General features: G+C 33.5%; 2 protein-coding genes across 3 annotated transcripts; one reads left to right on the forward strand and one right to left on the reverse strand.

Annotated features, from left to right (window-relative positions):
* Positions 1-12,687: 12,687 nt before the first annotated feature.
* Positions 12,688-16,568, forward strand: LOC104217415 (probably inactive leucine-rich repeat receptor-like protein kinase At3g28040). The gene is made up of 2 exons (XM_009767656.2): positions 12,688-14,466; positions 14,853-16,568. Exons 1-2 carry the CDS (start codon positions 12,914-12,916, stop codon positions 16,336-16,338), a joined length of 3,039 nt encoding a protein of 1,012 aa, XP_009765958.1. The 5' UTR covers positions 12,688-12,913; the 3' UTR covers positions 16,339-16,568.
* A 1,358-nt stretch (positions 16,569-17,926) lies between these two features.
* Positions 17,927-25,339, reverse strand: LOC104217416 (eukaryotic translation initiation factor 3 subunit H). 2 transcript variants are annotated; one of them, XM_009767658.2, is made up of 12 exons: positions 25,240-25,339; positions 25,060-25,139; positions 23,415-23,531; positions 23,215-23,318; positions 22,904-22,970; positions 20,782-20,915; positions 20,615-20,663; positions 20,153-20,224; positions 19,950-20,051; positions 19,793-19,860; positions 19,134-19,286; positions 17,927-18,288 (listed from the first exon to the last, which is right to left on the reverse strand). In XM_009767658.2, the coding sequence occupies exons 1-12, from the start codon at positions 25,247-25,249 to the stop codon at positions 18,231-18,233; spliced, it is 1,014 nt and encodes a 337-aa protein (XP_009765960.1). In that variant the 5' UTR covers positions 25,250-25,339; the 3' UTR covers positions 17,927-18,230. The 2 variants fall into 2 exon arrangements, with proteins under 2 accessions (XP_009765960.1, XP_009765959.1); XM_009767657.2 differs by having other exon boundaries at positions 25,060-25,142.
* Between the last annotated feature and the right edge of the window lie 572 nt (positions 25,340-25,911).

The raw sequence follows: 25,911 nt of genomic DNA on the forward strand, positions 1-25,911 counted from the left end.
TATACTGAAGTACTCCTTATCGATTGTTAGAACGACACGAGTCGAGCAGTGTCTCGATTAAGAAAGATGAAAGATCCAAAAGTTTAAACATGGGTTTGGATGAGCAAGAAATGATTAATAATCAAAATAGATATATCTAATTATATTATAGGTATATCTAAAAGTCAAGAATTTGAAAGATTAAATATTTTGTTACCTCCTAATACAATCTTGTATTTACCTTCTTGTCTATATGTATTTGAAGTTACCTAGCAAGAGGAATCCTAACTCTAAAAGTGTTCTGTACTTTAATTTCTATTATTCTTTACTCCAAACTTAAAGCTGTACTTTTTAGTTCTTCCTATTCACTTTGGTCTGGTATAGACTAGTAATAACTCTATCTCTTGACTGAAATAAGTAATTGTATAAGAACAACTCTTGGGGTTTGAAATGATGAAAATGCGAAGTTTGATTTATTTTTCCTTTTGTAAAAATGAATTTGTAATTAATAGATGTTCAATTTACCCCAGTATTAATTGAAATTTTAAGATTATCCCTTCCATTATACTTTCGGGCCATTAAGGTCTTTACTGTTAGTAAATCGTCTTATTTTTTCTCATTGACTTTAGTGGAGCTCTAGCATGGACAAAAAAATCTTTGAACACCTTGATACAGTGAATTTCACATTTCAAAATTGAAATTTTTACTTTTCATAGCAAATGTTAACACCTTATTTATTTTAAATAAATACCATTTAAAAAATAATATTCTATAAATACTTTTTAAGATTTATAGCAAAATATTTAATTTTGGTTACCTTCTAGCCCTAAGCCACTAAATACGCTATTCAATTACACTATTTTCTTTCTCTCTCTACTTTGATACATCTCATTCTCTTTCCCATCCCATTAAAATTTCCGCTCTCCTCCTCCTTCTAACGGCATCTTTTCTTTGATTCACTTTAATCAATCCTTCAAAATCCAGCGACCAGCAGCACAGCAACAACAAACCCTAATCCGAAGACCCAATCATGCCGAAGCAAATCCACGAAATCGTTGGTGATTATTTGTTGTTGAGGTTCACCAAGTTTACAATGCTTGACTTCATCACATATTTATCTTTCATTGATGCCTGGATTTCAGTCCATGCGGATAACTAGACAATAATACAATTAAGTTTCGACTAAATATTCTGTAAGTTCCATGTGTATTGTTATAGTATTCTTTATGAACAATTATTTATTTACTTGTTTAAATTCAATAAAGTTTCATTTTAAATAGATCATGTGTTGGTTTGTGCGTCCATTGCTTACATAGTAGATGATTTAGTGTATAGAGTTTAGCTTATACACGGAAGATTAAATCATCGGTTCTTGTAAGACATAAAAGTTAATGTTCACAATCTAATGATGGAATTGGACAAATCATCGGAATGATTGTAGCACAAGATTAAATATAATTTATCTTGATTATGGGAATGGTTTAATTCCAACTTCTTGTGCTAGTACATTTTGTATGTATTGAACGGATCAAGTAGAGATGAGTATTTTATACTTGACTTTATAAAATAATTTCTCTAGTCCATTTAATGTACTTATACTCTTAATCCTGATATAATTATTATTAGTTGTGTATGTCACTTGTTGTTTTGATTTATTAAAAGGCGAGATTCTTTCGCGAGTCAATAAGCCTGGTAAATTGGATAACAATGATATACATTGGCGAAGTAATAATTAGTTGATGGAATCCATGTCTCGATTTTGAGATTGATGATACTCCTTTATGAAAGCTTATAAGTTTTCATGTGTAAACCCGGCCGGTGGATTTTGTATCCGACACATGAAATAAGTTAAGTGTAAGTCTAAAGGAAGTAATCAATAAATTAAATAGTCAGTAATTTAATTTGATTGATTAGTATCTGAATCTTAACATGGGGAGTTAAATAAGGTTTTATGGAAGAATTTCGAAATTGAACTAAGGAGTGCAATTACGAATTTTTAGTGGAATAATTCGTAATTTACTATGATGGAAATTAATTTCAGAATTTTGAAATTAATATCATAATAGGAAGCCTTGTTAATTAAATTATGTGGTCCTTACTGTGCCTAAATAATAGAAAACAGTGGAAACTGTTACTTAGTGGGAAAGAAAACGTGGAAACCGTCCCTTAGTGGGAGAAGGAAACCTAACAGGTTTTGAAAATGGTTTTGACCTAAAACGCAGCTATATATATGGATATAAGAGCTGGACGTTTTTGACACGATTCTGACTGCGGTTTCTACTAGAATTTTGCCCACCCAAAATTCTCTATTTTCGGTTGTTGTTTGGGTAACACAGTAGAAGACTGTGGAAATCTGCTGGTGTGTTTTCAACTGAGGAACTGGAGAACGACATAGATTTGTTATGTTTACGCTTCAAGAGGTAATCCTAAAATCTACATACGTGCTAGTTGTTTAGATTACACGTGAATAAGATTCTGTTATTGCTTCCGCTGTGGTATATATTCCAACAATTGGTATCAGAGCCTACTCACGTCTAATTAAATAATTAGAATAAACCATAAGGACTAATATCATATTCTATATGCAAGTTTTGAATTACATGCAAAGTTTGTTTTCTGAAAACCTGCACTGTTTTTTTGGTGTGATTATCTGTTATGGGTTGTGTTGATTATTCAGAAAACTATATGTATCCTTTTAATATTGGTGATGTTGAGTTAGAATAATCTGAAAGTTGAATTTTATCATGTAAAACGGAAAAACAAGTTTTGCCGAATTAGGGCAGAAATCGGAGGTCAAAAAGTTGACGGACTCCGATTGACCTGAAACTTGGCAGGTCTATGCGAAACGGCCCAGTGAGCAATACTCATGTATTTTATTCATGACTAAAGTCGTTTTTTGGGCTTTCGGGGTCGTTTAGATGATGTTTTTGCTGTTTTTCTAAAATTCTGAAATTTTTTTGTTGTTGTTTTTTAATTCCAGTAATTGTGGGGATCAATTCCCTTGGTCCCCAGACTTAAAAAATCAGTGATATAATGTTTTTATACGTTGACGTAGGTCTTCTTCCATATCGGATAAAAATATTGTGAATAATCACTGAATACAGCCGAATACAATAAGTTGTCTAGCTGTAATCCCCTGTTTCACGCCGTGAATATAGTCGAATATAATAATCTGTCTAGCTGTAATCCTTTGTTTCACGCCGAGAAATGCTATTGTATTCATGAATACAGTAGCTTGAATACATCGAATACACTCTAAAAAACCTGAAAACATAGTTATAAGAAGTAATATAGTAAATGGTAGCTAAAACTAACTAATAACAACTAAATAATAGTGGTTTGTGAAAATTTCTCAAGTTTATAAAGGGAAGAAAGAGACAGAAGGCTTGTCAAAAATAAGCAATTTCCACTAAATGGAACAAAAGTTTTATTCAAAAATGAAGGCCAAACTTTAGGGTGTCCACACACACAATATCCAAACACCATCGTCCAAATTACAAGAGGGCCAAAGCTAGAGTGGAGTTTTGGCAGAGGCATTATCAAAAGGAGTTGGAAGCAAAAAATTATTTCTCATTTCATATGTTTGAATAGTTTTGGAAAACAAACAAATATTATATATGTCGGAGCTAACCATTATTAACCAACAAAAATAAAGGGTACTCATAATCGGTGTCAGAAGTAGAATTTTCACTAAGGAAATTCAAAAAATAAAAATAAAAATACGTAAAGAAGTTAAGGGAATTCAACATCTAATATATATACATAAAAAATTAACTTTATAAATACAGTGTAATTTTCGGACGAAAGGGGTTCAATTGAACACCCTTTCGCCCACCTAACTTCACTTCTGAGTCGTGACATTCTTTCGATGAAAATTTGAAATCATTATAAAAGATTTTTTTATATATCATATTAAAATCTTGAATCCGCCGCTGCTGATGATAATATATAGCAGCAATGAGGCAATGATACATAGCTCTCATTGTTGGGCAAAGAGCATGTGATAAGGTTATTGTGTTCATCGAACCTGACAAAAACTCACCGATGGGAAAGCTAAATGTCACAGGACACCCATTCTTGTTCATCATCATCTACTAAGCGATGGTGCTGTTAGATTCTGCTCACTAGGGGCATGTATATAGGGTAGGGAACTAGGAATCCACCTTATATATTTTTCTATCTCCTAATCCATGATAGATGAACGTCGTTATTGTGACGCAACCAGAAATTTCATCAAATAAATTTAAAAAAAAAAATATATATATATATATATATATATATAACATAATTTTTCGATAGGGAGAATTCAGTTGAACCTTATAGATAAGTTGTTGAATTTTTAAGGTGTGACGGAGAAAATTCACTTTTTGGCTGCACCTCTCTATCTCACTCTTTCATTGTCTATAACTTCAGAGGCTTGTCTATTTTTTAATATACTAAACATTTTGAAATCTCTCCCCTTTTCTCCGCTTTACTTTTCCAAAATAAAAATAAGTGTCAAGTGTGATTCGCTTCGTCATTTGAGCTCGCTGAAATTCTGTAATTTAAAGTGCCGCTATTACATAGTAGTTTTTTCATCCTATCCTATGAGGAATAAATCCGAATACCTTAGACAACAATAAAAGGATTTAAATCTTTTAGGACATGCAAGAAGCTTTCTGGAATCAAAATAAATCATGTTTCTATTTTAAAGATTATTATGCTCATATTATTTTACAGTTTATATAATTTAATTTTTTATTTTGAAGACAGATTACTAACATAATTATATTATCTCATGTTACATGAACAAAAAAGATAGTACTAGAATCTGCCATATTAATTGAATTTGAGTGTGATAGGAATAAAAGAGATTTTCTTGAAACTATTGGGGAAGATTATGATATTATATATTATCTATCTATATCTATATCTATATTATTATAAAAGCATGAATATAATGTTGGTAGATCAAAATAGCCCTAAATATTAGTTGACTTTTTATATTATTTTTGTACAAAAACGTAAAAGTAACTCATTAATTATAGAGTTCAAGTCAAATTGGTACATAGATACAAGTAAACTGAATTTTTGCGTTCAATTTTACCAAGTTGTGAAAGCGGACCCATATGTTTTGTTATTAATCAATTGCAACAGTAAAAAAAATTGGACTTATTATATAAGGAAAAAAAAATAAGTTTTCGATAACTTTTGTGATTGTTTCTGGTATTCTGAAAATAGTGCAGTAGTAGTTTTCAAAACCTTTTTTCTTTTTTTTTTTCTTTTTTTTCTTTTATTATTGAGTAACTTGGTTTTAACTTCCGAGAGTATTGTACAATATTTTAGATGGTTAGCTTTATTTGTACAGTACGCAGTCTTATTAGCATTTCATTTTTTATTTTTTATTTAGTTATATATTTATGATAAATACTCAAAACATCTATTTTAGACATTTTTCCATTACGAATATGCTTGTTTTTTATTTTACATTTTACATTTTTGTCTATGCTCACTATATTTTACTATATATAGTACTCTTAATTAGATAATAGGTGATTCGTATTATAGATTTGCATAACACTTTTGAGGAAAATGTTTGTTCATACAACTTGCTAAAGTACACAACTAACTAATCTGGTGATCTTTTTTAACTTTCTTAAAATTAAAAAAAAAATCATCAATTAATAAATTTTCGTCTACTCACTCTTCTTTTTCTTTTTCTTGCGATTTCAGATTAACATTTTGTTGTACACTTCAAATATAAGTGAATTTCTCTTAATTTATGTGGCAAAGACAAAGATATGCTCAATGTTAATTTCAAAGTTTTGAAGACGAATAGAAAACGAATAGAAAACAAATAGAAAACAAAAAATGAAAAAAAAAAGTAGCATTTTTTATGTCATACATTAAGTAAATTGATTTTTATGCCCTTTAAAACCTAAATTATATATTTCTTCTAGAAAATAATTTTTCGTTGGATGGATCATAATATATAAAACTTTAGCCACTACGAAATTCAACCAAAAATCACAACTCACTAATAATATAATAAAATAGTTTACAAGTAAAAAACTATTCAAATATGATGTAAATAATGAATAACCACATTGATTATTTTGAGGAAAACAAATAATAACACGAGGTACATGAGTGATAAACAATATTTGGATATACTAAACTATTTCAGGCACGAGCATGTATATTTATGGATGAGACACATGATTGAAGTTTAATCAATCAAAATTAAAGTTGAATTTAGAGATTAGATTATTACCTAATAACTTTTTATCTTGTATTCTTCGTTATTAATATATCTTAATCTAAAGAAATATGACTTCTATGTACCTAAATTATTAAGGTTTAATTAAAATAAAGTAAATCCTCCAATCACAAAAATAATATTAGGTATTGTTGCATTCTTTAAGCGATTTACAATGATAATTGTATAATTATGTCATTTTAGAATGTTTATTATATTTGAAAAGTGTTTGGTAATAGTTGACATAAGATATTCGTGCATCGCACGAACGTAGAGACTAGTATATAAAAGACACATGTATAGGGTAAAAGTGAGATTAGAAAATTTGTGTGTAATTAATGGAGGGTAAGTTTGAGGTTTGAAATAATAAGCACGTGATTAGATATGTCTCATTGACCTGTACTTAATAATTAAATATGACATCTTATTCTATTACATTTCATATCATATACATTAAGTTCAAAATCAAGATATGTTAGGAAAAGAACAAAGATATGTTACATTCATTGTCCCAACTACTATGACTTCCGCTTTATATTTAGCTAACGTTCGGCCGTAGATTTTCAAATTTATAATAAAAATTTTAATTTGGGTGTAGTTTGGTTTGAAGATGAAAATTTGTTTGGACATAATTTTTTATAACATATTTTACTTTTTTTTTAAACATAAAATGTGACTTATACTCATAAGTTTTAAAAACTATCAAAAATACCCAACAACACTAAAAAGAATTCATACAAAACAAGGGAAACAAATTTGAAGAAAATTCATACAAAACAAGCGAAACAAATGTGAATAAAAATTATACAAATATTAGCAGATTTTAGCAAATTACCGTCAAATTTTGTCTTTGCGGTGGATTGCCACATATTGGCACAACAACTTTTGGCGAAGGTTTTCTTCTATTTATGGAGAAGGCCAAAACCGCGTGAGTTTAATGAGAGAAAACTGGGTAGATATGGATTAGTTGGGTCATAATAACAGGAAGTGGACTTTTTTATAAAATACAAAAGTTTGGGAAAAAAATTTAAAAAAAAAATTGAAAACCAAACGTAATATTTTGAGCTAAAAACAGCTCTTTAGCTGGTTTTCGAATTTGGGTTTTGAGATTTGAAAATTTGCCAAAATATGGATAAAATCTATAAACAAAAAGTTATTTGCCAAAAAATTGAAAAAAAATTGGCAAAATCTATGGCCAAACGGGGGCTTGATGTTGTTACAGTCAAACCTCTCTATAACAACCTCATTGTTCCGATATTTTTTGGTTGTTATAGTGAAGTATTGTTATAGATGATACTATTTATTATAACATAACATAAAAATCGGTTCCGAGAAAAACTTGGCATTTATCGTAAATGGTTGTTATATATAGAGATGTTTTTATAGAGAAATCTGATCAGGGGCGGACCTAGAGCATACAATACGGGTTCCCGGGAACCAGTAACTTTTGTGTAGACCCTGTATTTATATTAATAAATTCACTAAATATTTGTAAATATCTAGTTGTGAACCCAGTTATTATTGCATATTAATCTAAAATTACGGTAGGAACCCATAAGCCTCAAATCCTGTATCCGCCTCTGAATCTGATTGTATATGTTTATAAAAATTTCTCAAATATCAAAAACTCAACTTCATTTAACTAAATATTTTAAAATTAAACACATAGTCAATAATTTTTTTGAGAAAAAGAAATAATAATACAATTTTGAGACAAGATGATAAAGGCAATAGAACAAAACATGGGTGAGTGGACCAACAGACTTATGACATCTTTCACAGCATAGTCAAATTTCCAAGTTGCACCCGTGACCCTCATTTGGATCATGTGAATATTTTGTAAGCTCATTTCTTTGTTTTCCATTTAATTAAAAATTAATTTATTAATAAAAACTCGTATACCAAAAGTATAGGATATATTTTACTTAATAATTTAGAAAAGGCATCTAAATAGTTCATTTATACACGTTTTTATTTAGGAAAATGATAGAGAGAGATGGGGTTTTTCAAATTAAAGAAAGTTTGAGTAATATTTTTCTACGTTAAAAACATTAGGAGTATAAATTGCCGTGATAAATAGAATAAAAGTCTAAAAGTGATTTTAAAGATGAACTAACCCAAACAGCCGCCAATCTAATTTCTTAAACTAAAAATAGTCTCATATAAAATGTATGTATAATTATGTATAATTAATGTATAATCTATATATAGGGCTAGAAAAAAGTAGACATTGAATCTGGTCGACTATTTGTATAACAATATATAAATGATATATGTCTTTTGCAAATTTATTAATTTAAAGTTATTTTCCACTTGAAACAAATAGACGTCTAAAATGTTAACGACAAAATGCAGAATCTTTTCTTTTTCAAAAATAAGAAAAATATTGAAGGACGTGAGATGAGAAAGAGTAAAATTGTTTATTTCATCGAAATATGCACTAAAAAGTGGAAGTAAATGATATTCAAAAAAATATTCTTGGAAGTGAAACACAACAAAGGAAATGGTTTTGGATTTTCCTTATATTTGAAAAATTATTGACAGAAAAATTGAAAAGACAAAGCAATAGATGGTGAAACAAAGGACACATGATTGAGAAGACCTAAATAATAATCCAAAAAGTCAAAAAAAAAAATATGCAAAAAAGAAAAAAGAATTAAGTTGCAAAAAAAAAAAAAAAATTACTAGGCTTTGGGAATTGGTGGTAATGTGTCAGATGGACTTATCTTTTGGACCATTTGTTGATTGTCTCATCATTTTTTTTACAGTTTGGTGTCTTTTTTTGTTCAAACAACCACAACATTCTCCTTACAGCTTGTTTGGATGGTTGTTACGCAACGTTTCATAATGCATCGTATCGTAGTGTATTGTATTATATTATATCGTTTAATAAATATAATATTTGGATAGATTGTATCGTTTGTATCGTTTCATGATATCACGCATCAACAATATGAAGAATAAACTTGCAATATTATAAAGAAAAATTATGATACAACGTAAAATTACTATATAAAAAGGTAGGATAAATGATAAAATAAAATAATTTAATAATAATAGAGGGTGAGATTGAGAGAAAAAGACAAGGTAACGACGCGACCACACCAAATCGGTCGTTACATAAAGTGGCACATTTCGTCGTTATGTAACGACGAATTTAACGATACGATACAATAAAATTTAAGTAACAATCAAAACAAACTTTGTATTTAAAATAATAATACGATACGATACAATGGGTAACAACCATCCAAACAAGCAGTTAGATTCCCTTTCATCTTTCTACTTTTATTTCAAATTCTACTTTCTTAAAATAATTTTTGGCCAATTACATTGGTACTCTTTTAATTCACCGTTATATTGTCGGTCCCAAATTCGAATAAAAAATAACTTTAATAGGCTAACGCTTGGCAGTCAGCATACTAGAGCCCGTTTGGACATAATAATTTTTTTACTTTTTTTCGAAATCAGTGATTGGCAATAAATAAAATTTTCAATTTGCATTTGAAGATGAATTTTGAAATTTTTCGAAAATTTGCAAAACTCCAAAAAGTTGTTTTTCAAAATTTTCACTCTGATCACTCATAAAACTTCAAAAATAACCCAAAATTATATTCATGTCCAAACTCAACTCTAATTTTCAAATATCATTTTCACTTGAAAAAAAAAATCACTTTTTTAAAAAAAAAAATTACAATTCTTATGTCCAAATGCCCACCTAGTCAATTTTCGATAACTTTTCATAATATAAATGATATTGAGACTTGCTAGAAATGAATTTAAATAGAGAATTATGATTAATAAGAATTATAAACATGATCCTAATTTATTTGGAATTGAGACGTAATTATTGACGTACATTTATAATTCTTTCTTAAACTGTCCTCATGTCCAACGAAAATACAAAACTTAGATGCATGGTTTATGCAATCCATGTTAATGTTTGTTTTTTCTCTTGACGTGATATGTTTCATAATCTGAGGATGTAGAAAAGAATAAATAAATTACTAATGTATACAGTACTACTTAACATAATAAATGGTTTATTGAGTTAACTAAAAAGAAGTAATTTAAACTATGATTTGAAACTTATATACATTAATAGTCTACATATTTTTCACACCACTAGTGTATTTTAAATTGTTACAGCAGCGTATTTTAAATTATTATGGCAGATTTTATTTGCTTTATTTTCTAAATTATCAAATTAATTAAGCTTATTATGAAAGTTAATCCAGTGTTCCAGCTTTGCTTTAGCCTAGTAGTGTAAAAAAAATTACACCGTGAGTGCACAAAAATTAAACTTCATAATAATAGCATCCAACTCAAAAGTAACTCATATATACAAATCGTATAACGGTTCTTTTATACTATCAGTATAATTTAAATGGAAAATGGCCTAAAATGCCCCTGAACTATCCGTTTTGGTACAATAATGCCCTCCATCCACCTATTGGGCCAAATATGCCCTTCCGTTAATGTTTTTGGTTCACAAATGCCCTTTGAGTTAACGGAGGGACACGTGTCATCCTCCTGTTGGTCCATTCTAAATATTTCTTAATTAATTAAAAAGACCCATTATTCATACCCGAAAAATAATTTTCTAAAGCAATTTTTCTAAAACTTTTTTTTACTAAAAACTGAAGAAAAAAAAGGAATTTTTTTTCCAGTTTTTACAAAAAAATAGATTTTTTTACTAAAATAATCAGTAGATGTAAAAAAGTAGATGTTTTTTGCTAAAATCAAAATTAAAAAAAAAATCCAGTTTTTTGCAAAGTTGGATTTTTTTTTGGAAGCCATAACGTGAAAATATTGAACCAAAAGAACAAACATTATAGGATCGTTTTCTGCTGTTGTGGAAGCTTGTAATCTGTGTATATAAATGGTTGACATAGGACCAATGCACATCAAAAAACATGGATTTTTTTTCCAGTTTTTTAAAGAAATATTTTTCTAAAAACTGGATTTTTTTATTTATTTTTGATTTTAGCAAAAAATATCTACTTTTTTTCCAGTTTTTTCAAAAATATTGCTTTAGAAAATTGCTTTTTAGATTTTATTTTTGTTTTTACAAAAACATTATTTTAGTAAAAAAATATATTTTTTTGTAAAAACTGGAAAAAAATTCCTTTTTTTTCCTTCAGTTTTTAGTAAAAAAAAGTTTTAGAAAAATTGCTTTAGAAAATTATTTTTCGGGTATGAATAATGGGTCGTTTTAATTAATTAAGAAATATTTAGAATGAGCCAACAAGAGGATGACATGTGTCCTCCGTTAACTCAAAGGGCATTTGTGAGCCAAAAACATTAATGGAAGGGCATATTTGGCCCAATAGGTGGATGGAGGGCATTATTGTACCAAAACGGATAGTTTAGGGGCATTTTAGGCCCTTTTCCGTAATTTAAAATGTTATAGCATGTTGCATGCTTTATTTATCTAGTTACTAGTTTCACTCACTACAAAAATAGAAACAAAAATTAACGACAGACAAGTTCCGTCATTAAATAATAAAGATTCATAGCTAATCCTATTTAGCGACGTATTAATACAGTGTTAATATATAGAAATTTAAATCATCCAACTCTTAGTCTCCCCAACCCTTTCCCTACTCTCATTCTTCTCCCTCTCCAAGACTCCAACTACGGGTTTGGGGTGTGGGGACTAGCAGAGGCGGATCTAAAATTTGAATTTTATGCTTTCAATTTTTGAAAAATTTAATATTGAAAATATTATATTGTTAAAATTATGGGTTTATATCTACTATTTATTTATTTTTAGATGATTTTCGCACATAAATTTATATTCCGTACCAAAAGTACTAAGTTCGGATGAACCCGACACTGCTACGTTGGATCCGCCCTAGGGACTAGAAGCCAAAAAAGGAAAGAGGAAAGAAAACTTTTTATCACTCCCTAAAACACAAGGACCACCAGAAAACTCTTAAGCCCACTAATAGTATCCAACTCAGAATTAACTCATATATATAGATAGTATAACGATTATATTCAGAATTAACTCTTGAGCCGACGGTCTCCTGGAAACAGCCTCTCTATCCTTCGGGGTAGGGGTAAGGTCTGCGTACATATTACCCTCCCTAGACCCCATTTTTGGGATTATACTGGGTCGTTGTTGTTGTTATTGATTCTTTTACACTATCAATATAATGTAACATGTTAGAGCATGTTGGATATCTTATTTTGCAAGTTGCTAGTTTCACTCACTCAAAAACAAAAATAAAAATTATCGGCAAATAAGTTCCGTCGTCAAAATAATAAAAATTCATCGCTAATCCCGTTGAGTGACATATTAATAGAATGTTAATATATAAAAATTAATATATAACCTTTACCCTACTCTCACTCCTCTCTCTCTCCAAGAATCCAACTATGGGTTTGGGGGTTGGGTGGGGGGGGGGGGACTAGAAACCAAAAAGGAAAGAGAGCTTTTTATCACACCCTAAAACACAAGGACCACCACAAAACTACCTATCTTAGTCTTTCTTTTTCTCTCTCTCGTGAATATAGTTATTTCATTTTCCATCCACCTTGTAACACATGAATATCTAACAATAATCCCAAAAACTCAAGATTCATTCATGAAAACCTGTACTCTACTACCTAAAATTCACACCCTTTCTCTAACTATTCTCAACTAAACATTTGTTTTCTTCTCTTGTTGTAGGAACTGAAAAAAAACATATGAAAATGTGGTTTTTTTCTTGTCCTTCTTGTTTTCTTATCTTCATATTTCATGTTGGTTTATTGTATGGATCTTTAGCTGGTGAAACTTTACAACTTAATGATGATGTTTTAGGCCTCATTGTATTCAAATCAACTCTTCTTGATCCTAACTCAAAACTCTTATCTTGGAATGAAGATGATAACTCTCCTTGTGCATGGGAATTCATCAAATGCAATCCAATGAATGGTAGAGTTTCTGAACTTAACTTAAATGGTTTAAGTTTATCAGGAAAGATCGGTAGGGGGCTCGAGAAGTTGCAGTCACTACAGGTATTATCTTTATCAAACAACAACTTCACTGGTCCTATTAGCCCTGAGTTAGCTTTGTTAACAAATCTTGAAAATCTTAACCTTAGTCAAAATGGACTTACAGGAAATATTCCTCCATCTATTTCAAAAATAACCTCCTTACAATTTCTTGATCTCTCTCAAAATTCGTTATCTGGACCTGTCTCTGATACCATGTTTGATAACTGTGGTAATTCGCTACGTTATCTTTCTTTATCTGGAAATTTTCTTGAAGGTGCATTTCCTACCACAGTTTCCAAATGTAACAATTTGAATCATCTCAATGTTTCAAGAAACCATTTATCTGGCGACCCGGGATTTTCGGGGGGACTCTGGGGATTGACAAGGCTAAGAACATTAGATCTTTCACATAATGAACTCTCTGGATTAGTACCTGTTGGTATTTCAGTATTACATCAGTTGAAAGAGTTGTTGTTACAAGGAAATCAATTTAGTGGAAAGTTACCTTCTGATATTGGATATTGTCCACACTTGAATAAATTAGATTTGAGTGAAAATCTATTCACAGGAGCAATCCCAGAGTCAGTACAAAAGCTCAATGCTCTTTCTTTTCTAAGTTTATCAAACAATATGATAAATGGAGATTTCCCTCAATGGATAAGTAACATGAGCAGCTTGGAATACTTAGATTTTTCGGGCAATAGTATAGAAGGGACATTGCCTGATTCAATAGGGGACTTGAAAATGTTGAAATACTTGAGTTTATCTGGTAATAAGTTAAGTGGAAAGATTCCAAAATCTATGGTTTATTGTACTAGTTTATCGACGATTCGGCTAAAAGAAAATGCATTGACTGGTAGCATTCCTGAGGGACTGTTTGGTATAGGATTAGAAGAAGCAGATTTTTCAAGAAATGAGTTAAGTGGTTCAATCCCTCCTGGTTCTGGCAAATTCTTTGAATCACTTCAAGTTCTTGATTTATCAGGAAACAATCTTACTGGAAATATTCCAGCTGAAGTTGGACTTTTCTCCAAGTTGAGATATTTGAATCTTTCTTGGAATAATTTTCAATCAAGATTGCCTCCTGAAGTTGGATATTTTCAGAATCTAACGGTGTTAGATCTTCGATACAGTGCTTTAGTTGGATCAATTCCTGGTGATATATGTGATTCTGGTAGCTTAGGAATTCTTCAGCTTGATGGAAATTCATTTACTGGACCTATTCCTGATGAGATTGGAAATTGTTCATCCCTTTACTTATTGTAAGTACAATTTTCTGATTTCTCTTATTATATTATTCAGTACTGTCAAATGAAAGGGAGCCTTGGCGTAGCTGGTAAAGTTATTGCCATGTGACCAGGAGGTCACGGGTTCGAGCCGTGGAAACAGCCTCTTACAGAAATGCAGCATAAGGCTGCGTACGATAGACCCTTGTGGTCCGGCCCTTCTCCGGACCCCGCACATAGCAGGAGCTTAGTACACCCGGCAGCCCTTTTATTACTGTCAAATGAATGTCATAGTAATTTATTCATCAAAACTCATTTGATCAATTTCATAAAAGAGGATGTCCTTAGCCTTTATAGTTTCACATTGCTTTCTTTATTTTACTATAGTCTTGAACTGAATGCCAAACTTTGCTAAATTGCAGGAGTTTGTCTCATAATAATTTAAGTGGCTCAATACCAAGGTCTCTTTCAATGTTGAGGAAGCTCAAGATTTTGAAGCTAGAGTATAACCAATTGAGTGGAGAAATACCACAAGATCTTGGCAAATTGGAAAATCTTCTGGCTGTTAATATATCCTACAACAGGCTCGTTGGACGGCTTCCATTAGGTAATATATTCCAGAATCTAGACCAGAGTTCATTGGAAGGGAATTTGGGCATTTGTTCACCTTTGTTGAAAGGTCCTTGTAAGATGAATGTGCCAAAGCCTTTGGTTCTTGATCCTTATGCTTATGGAAACCAAATGGGAGGTCAAAACCGGGGCGATGAAACTTCAAGAAGCAATAGCAAAAGGTTCAAACACCATAGATTCCTTAGTATTTCATCCATTGTTGCAATCTCTGCTGCAGCTGTGATCGCGATTGGAGTAATGGTGATAGCCTTACTAAATGCTTCTGTTCGAAGGAAGATTGCGTTTGTTGACAACGCCTTGGAAAGTATGTGCTCAAGTTCTTCTAAATCCGGGAGCCTAGCCACAGGAAAGCTAGTGTTGTTGGACTCTAAATCATCCCCGGATTGGACTAATACCAGTCTTGAATCAGTCCTAAACAAGGCATGTGAAATCGGTGAAGGTGTTTTCGGGACAGTTTACAAGGCTCCATTGGGAGGGGAAGGAAGATTAGTAGCTATCAAGAAGCTTGTGACATCAAAGATACTCCAATATCCTGAGGACTTCGATAGAGAAGTCCGAGTTTTAGCAAAAGCAAGGCATCAAAATCTGATATCCTTAAGAGGGTATTACTGGACTCCTCAACTTCAGCTTTTAGTATCAGATTATGCACCAGAAGGAAGTTTACAAGCCAAACTACACGAAAGGCCATCGTCTTCACCTCCACTGTCTTGGTCCACTCGATTCAAGATTGTGCTCGGGACAGCCAAGGGACTAGCACATTTGCACCACGCGTTTAGGCCAGCAATCATTCACTACAACATAAAGCCTAGCAACATCCTCCTTGACGAGAATCTCAACCCGAAAATATCAGATTTCGGGCTAGCAAGGCTCGTGACAAAGCTCGATAAACACATGATAAGCAACAGGTTCCAGTCTGCACTAGGCTATGTAGCACCTGAATTGGCATGCCAGAGCTTAAGGGTGAACGAAAAGTGCGACGTTTATGGTTTTGGGATGTTGATTCTTGAAATTGTGACAGGGAGGAGACCAATTGAGTATTGTGAAGACAATGTGTTGATACTCAATGATCATGTTAGAGTGTTGCTTGAACAAGGGAATGTGTTAGATTGTGTTGATCCAACATTGGATACATATCCTGAAGAGGAAGTTTTGCCTGTTCTGAAATTGGCTTTGGTATGCACTTCTCAAATACCATCAAGTAGGCCTTCAATGGCTGAAGTGGTTCAAATCTTGCAGGTCATCAAAACACCTGTTCCTCAAAGAATGGAAGCATACTAAACATGTCACAAACTTCATTGTCCTATTATTATTATCTTAAGCTCCTAATTTGGTTTTTTTTTTTTTTTTTTGTTACTAGATAGTGATAAGAGAGTTTGGTACTTCTCTGTCATTTGTATGAAAAATATGGGAGGGTGCAGTCACTTCAATCTTGCTTGTTCCTTTTTCTTGAACTTATCCTGATGAAGTTTATTTGTTTTCACTTATCTGAAAATCATTTTGGAAGTAAATTTACTGGTTTATTGCTCATACAAAAAGGTACCCATTTTAGTGAAAGTGGATATAACGTTGCAAGTAACTTGTTATGTTTGTATTTGTTCTATTGTACCTAAAGCATTGCCAGAAATCACTTTACAGAATGGAATCTGTGTTTGAAACTATTTTTATCATGCCACTTCCTTTCACCTTCTTTTCTTGTAGCAACAGAGGGAGTTTGAATTTCTTGTTCTTTGGCTGTTAGTCGTGTAAAAAACAAATAATAAATAAGCTTGATTTTCTTTATTCTAAAAATTCAAGAATCGCGATTCCAACTAGGGATGGCAATGGGGCGGGGCGGGTGCGGGGCGAGTTTACTCTTGTGCAGGTGCGGGTGCGGGCAGGTTAAAACAATTTTTAAAATTTTTAAGGCGGGGCGGGTTGCGGGTTTAATGCGGGGCAACTTTAAATTTTATCTTTTTTGAAACAAAGAAATCATTTCAACTACAATTTCACATTCTTCTTCACTAGCATGAATACTATTTTGATTTAATTAACTAATTTGCCTAAGCTGTTTATCTTACTATCAGACAAGTTGATATAAGGATATCTGCGTTTCTAATTCCTAATGTACCTACCAGCAATATAATTAACATGCAAATCAAAGATGAGTTCCACTAAAATATGGACAGATAGTCGAAGAAATTGTATTTTTAGTTGATGAAATTGTATCGTTAGTTGATCAAAATAATGTAATTGCCTTCTTGAAAACATCCCATCCATGACAAAAAGAAGAGCAAACTCTTGTAGAAGCTGTGGAATGCAATGATTTATTTGGAGTCACAAATGCAGAATGTTTCCCTGATTAGGCACGTTTGGTTAAAATAATAAAATGTCAAACTAGTTTGTTTTTTAAAAAAAATAAAGAAAAAAGAGAAAAAATTAAGTGGGGCGGGGCGGGGCAGAGTGAAAAATGAAAAAATAACTATGCGGGGCGGGTTGAATTTTTTGTGGGTTTTCCCCGCCTCATTGCCATTCCTAATTCCAGCAACTTTTATGATTTTCATAGACGAGTAGGAACATTTTTAGGAACGTGTCTATCAGCTGTCACCTATTTTTACTTTAAGCTAGGTAACAAAGGGGAGTGACATGGGAAAAAATCATCTTAATTTTGTGTCGAAAAGCCAAATCAATCTTATGCCGCTATGAAAAAAATTCCGGTGCTGCGCCTGTTTGGCATTTTTCAGTCACAAAGTCTCATGTTTCTGGAAAATTTCTATCAATACTTTTCCATAGCCAAATCGCAGAACTCCAGAGTAGTTCTAGTTCAGGAACAAACAACTAAATCATATGAGGTGAAGCACTTTGTTCTTGCTCACTGCAGCAATGAGGGTATTCAAAACCATTGATCTTAAAACAATAAAGTTATCGATCCGGAGATCCTTACTCCTTTACATACTAGATGTAGTTGTTCACATTTATAAGTCCGACAACAAGATCGTAAGATATTTGCCTTCAATTTCATCTAATCAGTTTATAGGCTACACCTGATTGTTCATGACAAAAAATCTGAAAGTAATAAGCTAAAGAAAGAACAGAACCTACACAGGAAAGACCATTCTCTTTCCATGCCAACTCAGTTTGAGAAAATCACGGCACAAAACTTTTAAGTTACAAATTGTTCACTCAAAACTGCTTCAATTCTCGTGTAGAGCCTTCATCAGATATAGTCTACTGAAGCTTTGTCCCGCAACACTGCAAACCACATACAAACATGTTCATAATCAGAAGAACGAAAAATTACAGGAGAATGAAACCACGAAGAATAAGAAATTATAAATGGAAGTCCTAAATCTTGGTTGTCAAATGAGAAGCATTGGTAGCAAAAGTGACCAACAGAATTGAAAGCACACCACTTATTTTATCTAATCAATAATTCTTTATAGTACTCTGATCTGACCAACAACCTCTACGTAATTTGGCAGCTGCCAATCAGAATACCAAGTAATTGTTGCACAATCAACAAATTGGTCTAGTTCCTTGGAGAGCTAATTTCCATTGCACCAAAAAGGACACCAAACGTCTAAAAAGATTTGAAAATGTTAAACACATCCATCAGGTAAAAGTTTCTGGCCTCACATTCCGATACTCGTGTATTCCTTTTACAAGAGTTGTCTATTTCTGTTTTTCTTTTTTATATTTTTTAATCTTCTTTTGGAGAGGGTGAGTGGATTTTGGCAGAAATATATAGAGAACTCTCAGATGTGCATACCCATACCAAAAATCCACGTAATATAGGGGACAGGTGACATCTTAGTTTATCCTCAGTGGTCATGGATAATGCAACAAAATTCCATATACTAATGCCCAAACCCACATTTGTAATGCCACACCACAAGACAGGCAGCCTTAATCTACTAAAATACATCCAGAGAAAACGCTCTCTCTATACATGTGTGTGTATGTGAGGGCAAAATTTTCAAAACATGAAGCACTTGCCCCAGTAGAAAAGGGATCAGCTAAGGGTCAGCAAAATTCAGCCATCATGTGTCAAACTCACATATAACGGCAAACAATAAGCACTGAAGACGGTAACTTACCCATTAATCTGGTTGCAGTAGTTTGCTATTTGATTAGTTATGAGAAAGCTATCCAACCGCGAGGGCTCTGGAAGTGGCTTAAAGATGGGATTAGAGGGATCCTCCTCTGGCAGAGGTTCTTCTCCTGCAGCTTTGCGTGCATTGTTATCAGACCTGTAAAGGACAGAAGCCAGAATTAGATGGATATAATTAGATATAAACAAGGACCTCTGATTAGACATCATGATTTGCAAACTTTACCAGAGCATAGCTCGGCAAAAGATTCAACCTTGACTACAAGTTAGATTACAAGCATTTAAGGATCTAAACAGCATGTTCCATTATCAATTTGTGGCAATTGCTCAAGACCTTTCTCCTTCCTATCCCTAAAATATAATTGTCTGCTAAAGTTGTCCAATAGTATTTCCTGAATAGCCAAATATATTCCATCTCAGGAAGTGTCAGACTCTAACTTCTTAAACTTTTACTTCTTATGAATTAAGGCAGGAGCTGTCTTGTTGAGGCCCAGATCATCAAGTCATACTAAGCTTACCCCAAAACTGTTGTAATCCTTCTTTCAAAATGCCCTAAAAAGTGACAACTACCTTTTTTTAAAATAAGGTTAATGAAGTACGTCAAAAATGACAACTACTTGAGTATGCCCCCAAAAAAAAAGATACCTCCTCTTTTGAAGCCAAGCTTGCTGCTGAGCTTGTTGACGAGAAAGATTCCGGTAATAGAATTGGAACTGCAAATTAAGTGTTAATCTTAGTGAACCATCACACGTACGTTAATACAAGAAAGGGAAAGATTGAACTAAGAATAGGAAAGACAAACCTTCTGCTGTTCCATTGACAAGTCATCCATGCATTCAATCAAAAATTCCACATTTCTCTCCAAATATGGATTAGTTGACAATTGTAGCCGTTCATAATCACACTGACACACGCACACACACACATACCAAAAAAAAAATCCGGGTTACAGTTTGCCAACATATACAGACATTCGAGTATTCTGCCAAATTTCAGTTACATTACCTGAGTTACAGGTGTATCAGGCTCCAGTTCAGTCATAAAAGCACTAATGAGTGCGGAATTTGAAACTTTTATCTGTCAAAACAATAGGAAATTAATTTCAGCAATGAAACAGAAGACTTTTACTGGATCACTGCATGGAGTTGCTCAAAATAATGTATAATTCCAAGAAATAGCATAGCAAAGCATCGCATGTATATATCAAATCTAATCTTAAAAGGAAGAAGAATCTTTTTCAAAAATCAGATAAAAGGAAAAAAGGCTACTAAATCAGAACTATATCTCAAACAACTTATCTTCAAATCAATACAAGTATACAACTGTCTTTTACATGCAAAATGGTAACAGGCTATGAAGCAGTGAACAATATATTATCTATGAAAAATCTAGCATAGAAATATAGTATCTACATATGATGACATAAGTGCCAAAAGTAAACAGGATAAGGAAGCATTAGAAGCATACTGGTATCTCTTCAAAGATGTCAACCCATGAAAGATTCTTTTCTCTCAACCTAGAACAGTAAAACAATATCAGCAATTACAATTTGTTTACTTTTACTTCAATGGTACCATAAACATACTTCTCTTGAGAGGGAAAGGTTAAAAGGAGCAACTCAAGAATAAACATACTTTTCTCCAGTAAAGTTGTTACTCTTATAGAGTTCCATGAAAGAGTCCGAAAGCTTCAAGGCTTTCAAAGCCAAGACACCTTGGTTGGATCTTGAAGGATCATAAATTATGCAGACACAACGTTTTATATTCTCCTGCAATCACAAACATCATAGAGTCTTAAGTACAATAAATTGTTCAGATTTATAGCTACTAATTAAAAATAAATAACGCAAGTAACCAAGCCAAAATACATATACAATTAATATTTAGGAGAATATCAGTAAGAGAAGTTTTTGTTTACAGTATAAAGTGTTTCATCTTCAAAAAATCAACAAATGGGAAAATGCTAGTAGTTTTTCCATGTGAAAATAATACATAACTTAAGCTTGGAAGAATAAACTAAAGCTTGTGACATTTGACTTTGAAATCTTTTTTACAGATGTTTAACTCAAGCAGTTGGTCAGAAGTTGACTTTTTGAGAAGCGTTTTGGTTCCCTCAAATTCCTAAATGGGATACATTTCTCATGTTGCTTTAAATAGGGCCGCATAATCTTAGTGGGTTGGGTTTTCCCTGCTAGAGAACCAGCAGGAGATTACTACTGAAATGCATAGCGATGAAAGCTCATTTATAAAGCTAGAGTCAAGGCGAGAGCGAGCCCCAGAGTTTTTACTCCATGCAGACGTTGGAGTCGCCATAAAGCAGCTATCTCATTTTGGTTATGGATGATTACTTTCTATTTCTTTCTTTTTTTTGGGATAACCGTGACGTCCGGGCTAGCTTGCGCGCACCTCAACTAATTCCACGGAATACCTGCCACCTCCCACCAGCAAGAGGTACTAGGTAACTCTATCCAGCTTGGTCCATCTTTATTCCATTTCATATATGTCTGAGGATCCGCATAGCCCTCGATTTATGTGTTATTTATCCATTCCTACTTTTTTTATGCCAAAGTTGATGACTGGAGATAACAATTATTCCTGGGATGGAAGGGAGTAGGTCTTGCTTCATATTTGTTAATTCATTTCTGGCTTACACGACGTCAAGCCGATAAAGCAGCTATAAAAGCTATGCTTGTCAACCAAGGCTTGGATAGATGGAAAAAATCGCCTAGTGTTTTTTGCCTACGCTGGGATTTGAACCCGAGACCTCATGGTTCTCGCCCACTTCATTGACCACTAGGCCACACCCTTGGCTGCTCACTTTCTTCCAATTCACATTTGCTAAACTTTGAAATTCAAACTTGACTCTTTTTTTAGTCCAATTCCATGAGCTTTTCCTCATCCTTGCCTATCAAAAAGGTCGCTCCCTTCATAGGTAAATATCTTTACATGTTCCTTATTTCATTAAAGGCTAACAAAAAATAACCAATTTCCATCTGCTCTTTGACCAGAGCAAACAGTTACTAGTTATACTAAAATATGTTGTCGGTGTGATTCACTCACTAAATTTTGAGCCTTAAGCTGCAAAGGCACTTCAGGGCATTAGTCTTGCAAATCTGCAGATCATTAACAGGATACAGTGGTCTTTCAGGCATAGAGCCCTAGTGTTTAAACTTTAAACCAAAAGGGTATAACAGTTTTTGCAAATTTTTCTGGGATGCCTTGGAGTCTTGGACTTATTTAGGGCCAGCAGTATATGAAAAAAAAATCCCGACTCACAAAACTGCAACACTTTTTCAAGTGTAATGCATGTCCAATAATTTCAAATTCCAAGTGTAATGCATGTCCAATAATTTCAAATTCCAAATACTATTTTTTAACTTAACTTCAAATACTACTTTTTTTTCAAAAATTACAATTTTTATGTCCATACGCCTACTACGACTTTTCAAGTGAAATGTACTAGCATATTCGAAAAGCTCCATCAGTAGTTCAACAAAACTTAATTTGGGGTGGGTATAATTTACAAAGATCTCATGACAGAAAAAGAAAGCATCAAAAGCTGCACCTTGCAAAATTCTGAACTGGACAAAGGTATACTAATAAACATGCCAAGAGAAAATCAAAAAAAAAGATATTCTGTAGTAGCAACCGAATATCCATACCCCAGTTATCAGCACAGAAACAGAACCAAAGAAAGAATAGCTTCACCGCTGAAAAAAACCGGTTCAGAATCCAACAAAGAGATGGAGAAGGATACCTGGTAATTCATGAAGGTCTCTATCAGTTCCACAGTCTGGAAAGAACCAAATAAAGTTGATTGATACCTGGAAAATACCCCCGGATGAGATTCATATTTGGGACAAATTATTAATGAGGTAAAAGTTAATATGTCAACTTGTTGGAAGAAGGGACATGGCAAAAGCATTCCTTGTTACCTCATGAATTTAAAGCTAGGAACGGAAGTACTAGAATATCTTGCCCAAAAACAAACATATTTTATTACTTAGGAAGAAGAACCAAATGTCCTACCAAGATTAAATAATGTCTAACAGTCAGAAAGTATCTTACCAACCAACGGTGTTGTTGTCAACATTAACCTCCCTCAGGCATCTCATCATCTCAAGCTGATAATTAGCACCCTCAGCTTCTATCTCCTCATCTTCCTCACGAACCTGAGCAAGACAGACGTGAAGCAAGCATTTGGTGACATAAATTCAAAAGGCATTTTTCTGTATAAATAAGAAGCGTGAAAGACTAGTTCAGCATACCGGAAAGGGAAAACAGTTAGTGACTTCAAGAACGCTCCCAACATCCAATCCAAGAAGTTGCCCAGTGACTAAAGCTGGTGAAAACTCCTGGCAGTGCTTTATTATTTTCAAAATAACCTGTAGAACACAGTTTACTTCAGGAAAGCACACACGAACAGGCAGTCCAAGATGCACTTATACTACAAGAAGAAAGAACAAATCTTTTTCCCACCCATATTCCCCAGTGCTATGTGGCATCACTAAAAACATAGTAATACAACATTAAGGGTATAGACAAATATTTCTCAAGGGCTCAGCTCAAGTGGCAAAGGGTTGAGGAGCTTGTGACTTAAGCCGCGGGTTCGAGCCCTGTGCCAACTGAATCTGGTATTTACGTGGAGAAAGGTAAAGGGACGGGCCTATTATCGCCGAGCTTCGAGGCCTGTGGTTGTTCCCAAGGTTGTCCCTGGACGGATTTCTCGGTCATAAAAAAAGTAGACATAAATATTACTCCCTCTATACTATTTTACATGCCCTACTATCCCTTGTCATTGTTCTCGTCCTTTCTCAATAGGTATAAGACTCTTTATTTAAGAATACCCTAAATACATATACCAATGGAACTACCAGAGTAGAGAAATATTCAAGACGTGCAAGCTAGTACGATGGCAATTTAAATAAGAGACCACTCAGTTTTCTTTTCTTTCTTTTTTTTCTATTTTGTTTGGGTACCTACTAACTCCCGCTAATGCACATACACGTGTAACTTTACTCGAAAGTGGAGATAAATGGAAGCAAGGAGGTTCAAATGAATCCCCTTCGTCGAAAAAATATACTGCACAAATAGGGCAAAAACAAATTTAATCGGTTAAATATGAACTATTGAATCCCTTTGATAGAAAGGTAGATTCTTGTAGTGGCAAAGTTCAAAATTCTCTTTAGATCACAGGAATCCTAAGTGTGACACTTTAAATTTTTTTGAATCCCCGTGTATAAATTTATGGCTCCACCACTAAGTCTAGCCAACAAAGTTTAGGATGATAGAAACATTTCACCTAGTGTTCTCCATCCCAGGATCTGAAAGTTGGTTCGCAAGGGGACTACAGGGCCACCCCCTTTGATGGCTGTATTTGGGCCAACTTGCACATACCTCAAGTATTCCACGGGGCACATGCTATCTCCCACCATGCATTACCTGTAACTATGTCCACTAAGGCTTGGACATAGGGAAGAAATCACCTAGTGTTTTTTGCCTCTGTTCAGTTTTGAACATGAAACCTCATGGTTCTAAACTCACTTCATTGACCCCTAGACTAGACACTTGGGTGCTGCTACTTCCAACTTATACGTACCTCAAATATTTCATGGGGCACCTGCTCCCACCAGCACATGTAGCATTAATAACATTGTCCACCAAAACTTGGACATATGGAAAGCAATTTTTGCCTCCGAATTGAAGCTGAAGACCCCATGGCTCTTAACCCACTTCATTGACCACTAGGTCACACCCTTGGGTGTTACTATTTTAGAGTTGGATTTTGAGGATTGTCACTGAACCAACTAGGAACTCTTCCAATTGAGCTATATACTACTTTATCTATGATTTTATTGGCTAATTACAACAAAACAGAAAGAAAAAAGGGAAAGAGATAGCAGGTCGTAATACCAGTCCTTCAATCTGAACAACCCTGAGTGGCGGCGCCACAGCCTCCTCTGTAGCTGCCACTTGCAAAAACGACCGCCCTGCTGCTGCATCAAATCAAATTGAAAGGGCTTAATTGCTAAACTACACATATTGCACACAAAAAAGGTACTCGTTTAGAAGTGGAAGCAAAATTGTACGTACGATTTGCCATTGACGAAATCGGGGAGAGAAATTAGGCAGAGAATTTGACTGAATGCGAAATCTTACTCTCTGAGAGAAAAAGTTCGAAAACCAAAGCCCTAATTGATGGAGGGGTTTGTTCTTTATTTGTTGAGATGAGAAGGGAGAGGAATTGTTATTAATGGGCCGGCCCATTACTGTCTACACAAGGATTGGGCCAGCTTAAAAGCTTGAAGAAGATCTTGTAAAAATTGCACTTGCGCCTTGTTTGGTCGCCCCCATTTAACGTATACTCATTTTTTTTAAACTTTTAACTTGTACTCACTTTTTAAGTAACTTCAACCCCCTTTCTCCTCCTCCTTCTCCTCCTTTGTTTTCTTTTTCTTTCTTCTGCTGTTGTTGATGCCGATTATTTCTTCTTCGTTTTGTCTCAATTAATATTCTTTTACGTAAGCATAGTTATGAATTTAACTTAACTGTTTGTTTAGATTTTTCATGAAGTGGAACGAGTCATCTATTGAGCTCAAAAACGGCAACCTGTGATGAAGTAGAATGGAGTAACATGAAGGGAATATATACTACACAAACACAACTATGACAAGTAGGCCAAGTAATTTGTAGCAACTTTTCGCCTAAACAAAGAACCACCATAATTAAGGATAAACGACAGATTAACTACTCTCATCTTGGCTA

Source organism: Nicotiana sylvestris, chromosome 1 (assembly GCF_000393655.2).
Source record: "Nicotiana sylvestris chromosome 1, ASM39365v2, whole genome shotgun sequence".
Lineage (NCBI taxonomy): Eukaryota > Viridiplantae > Streptophyta > Magnoliopsida > Solanales > Solanaceae > Nicotiana > Nicotiana sylvestris.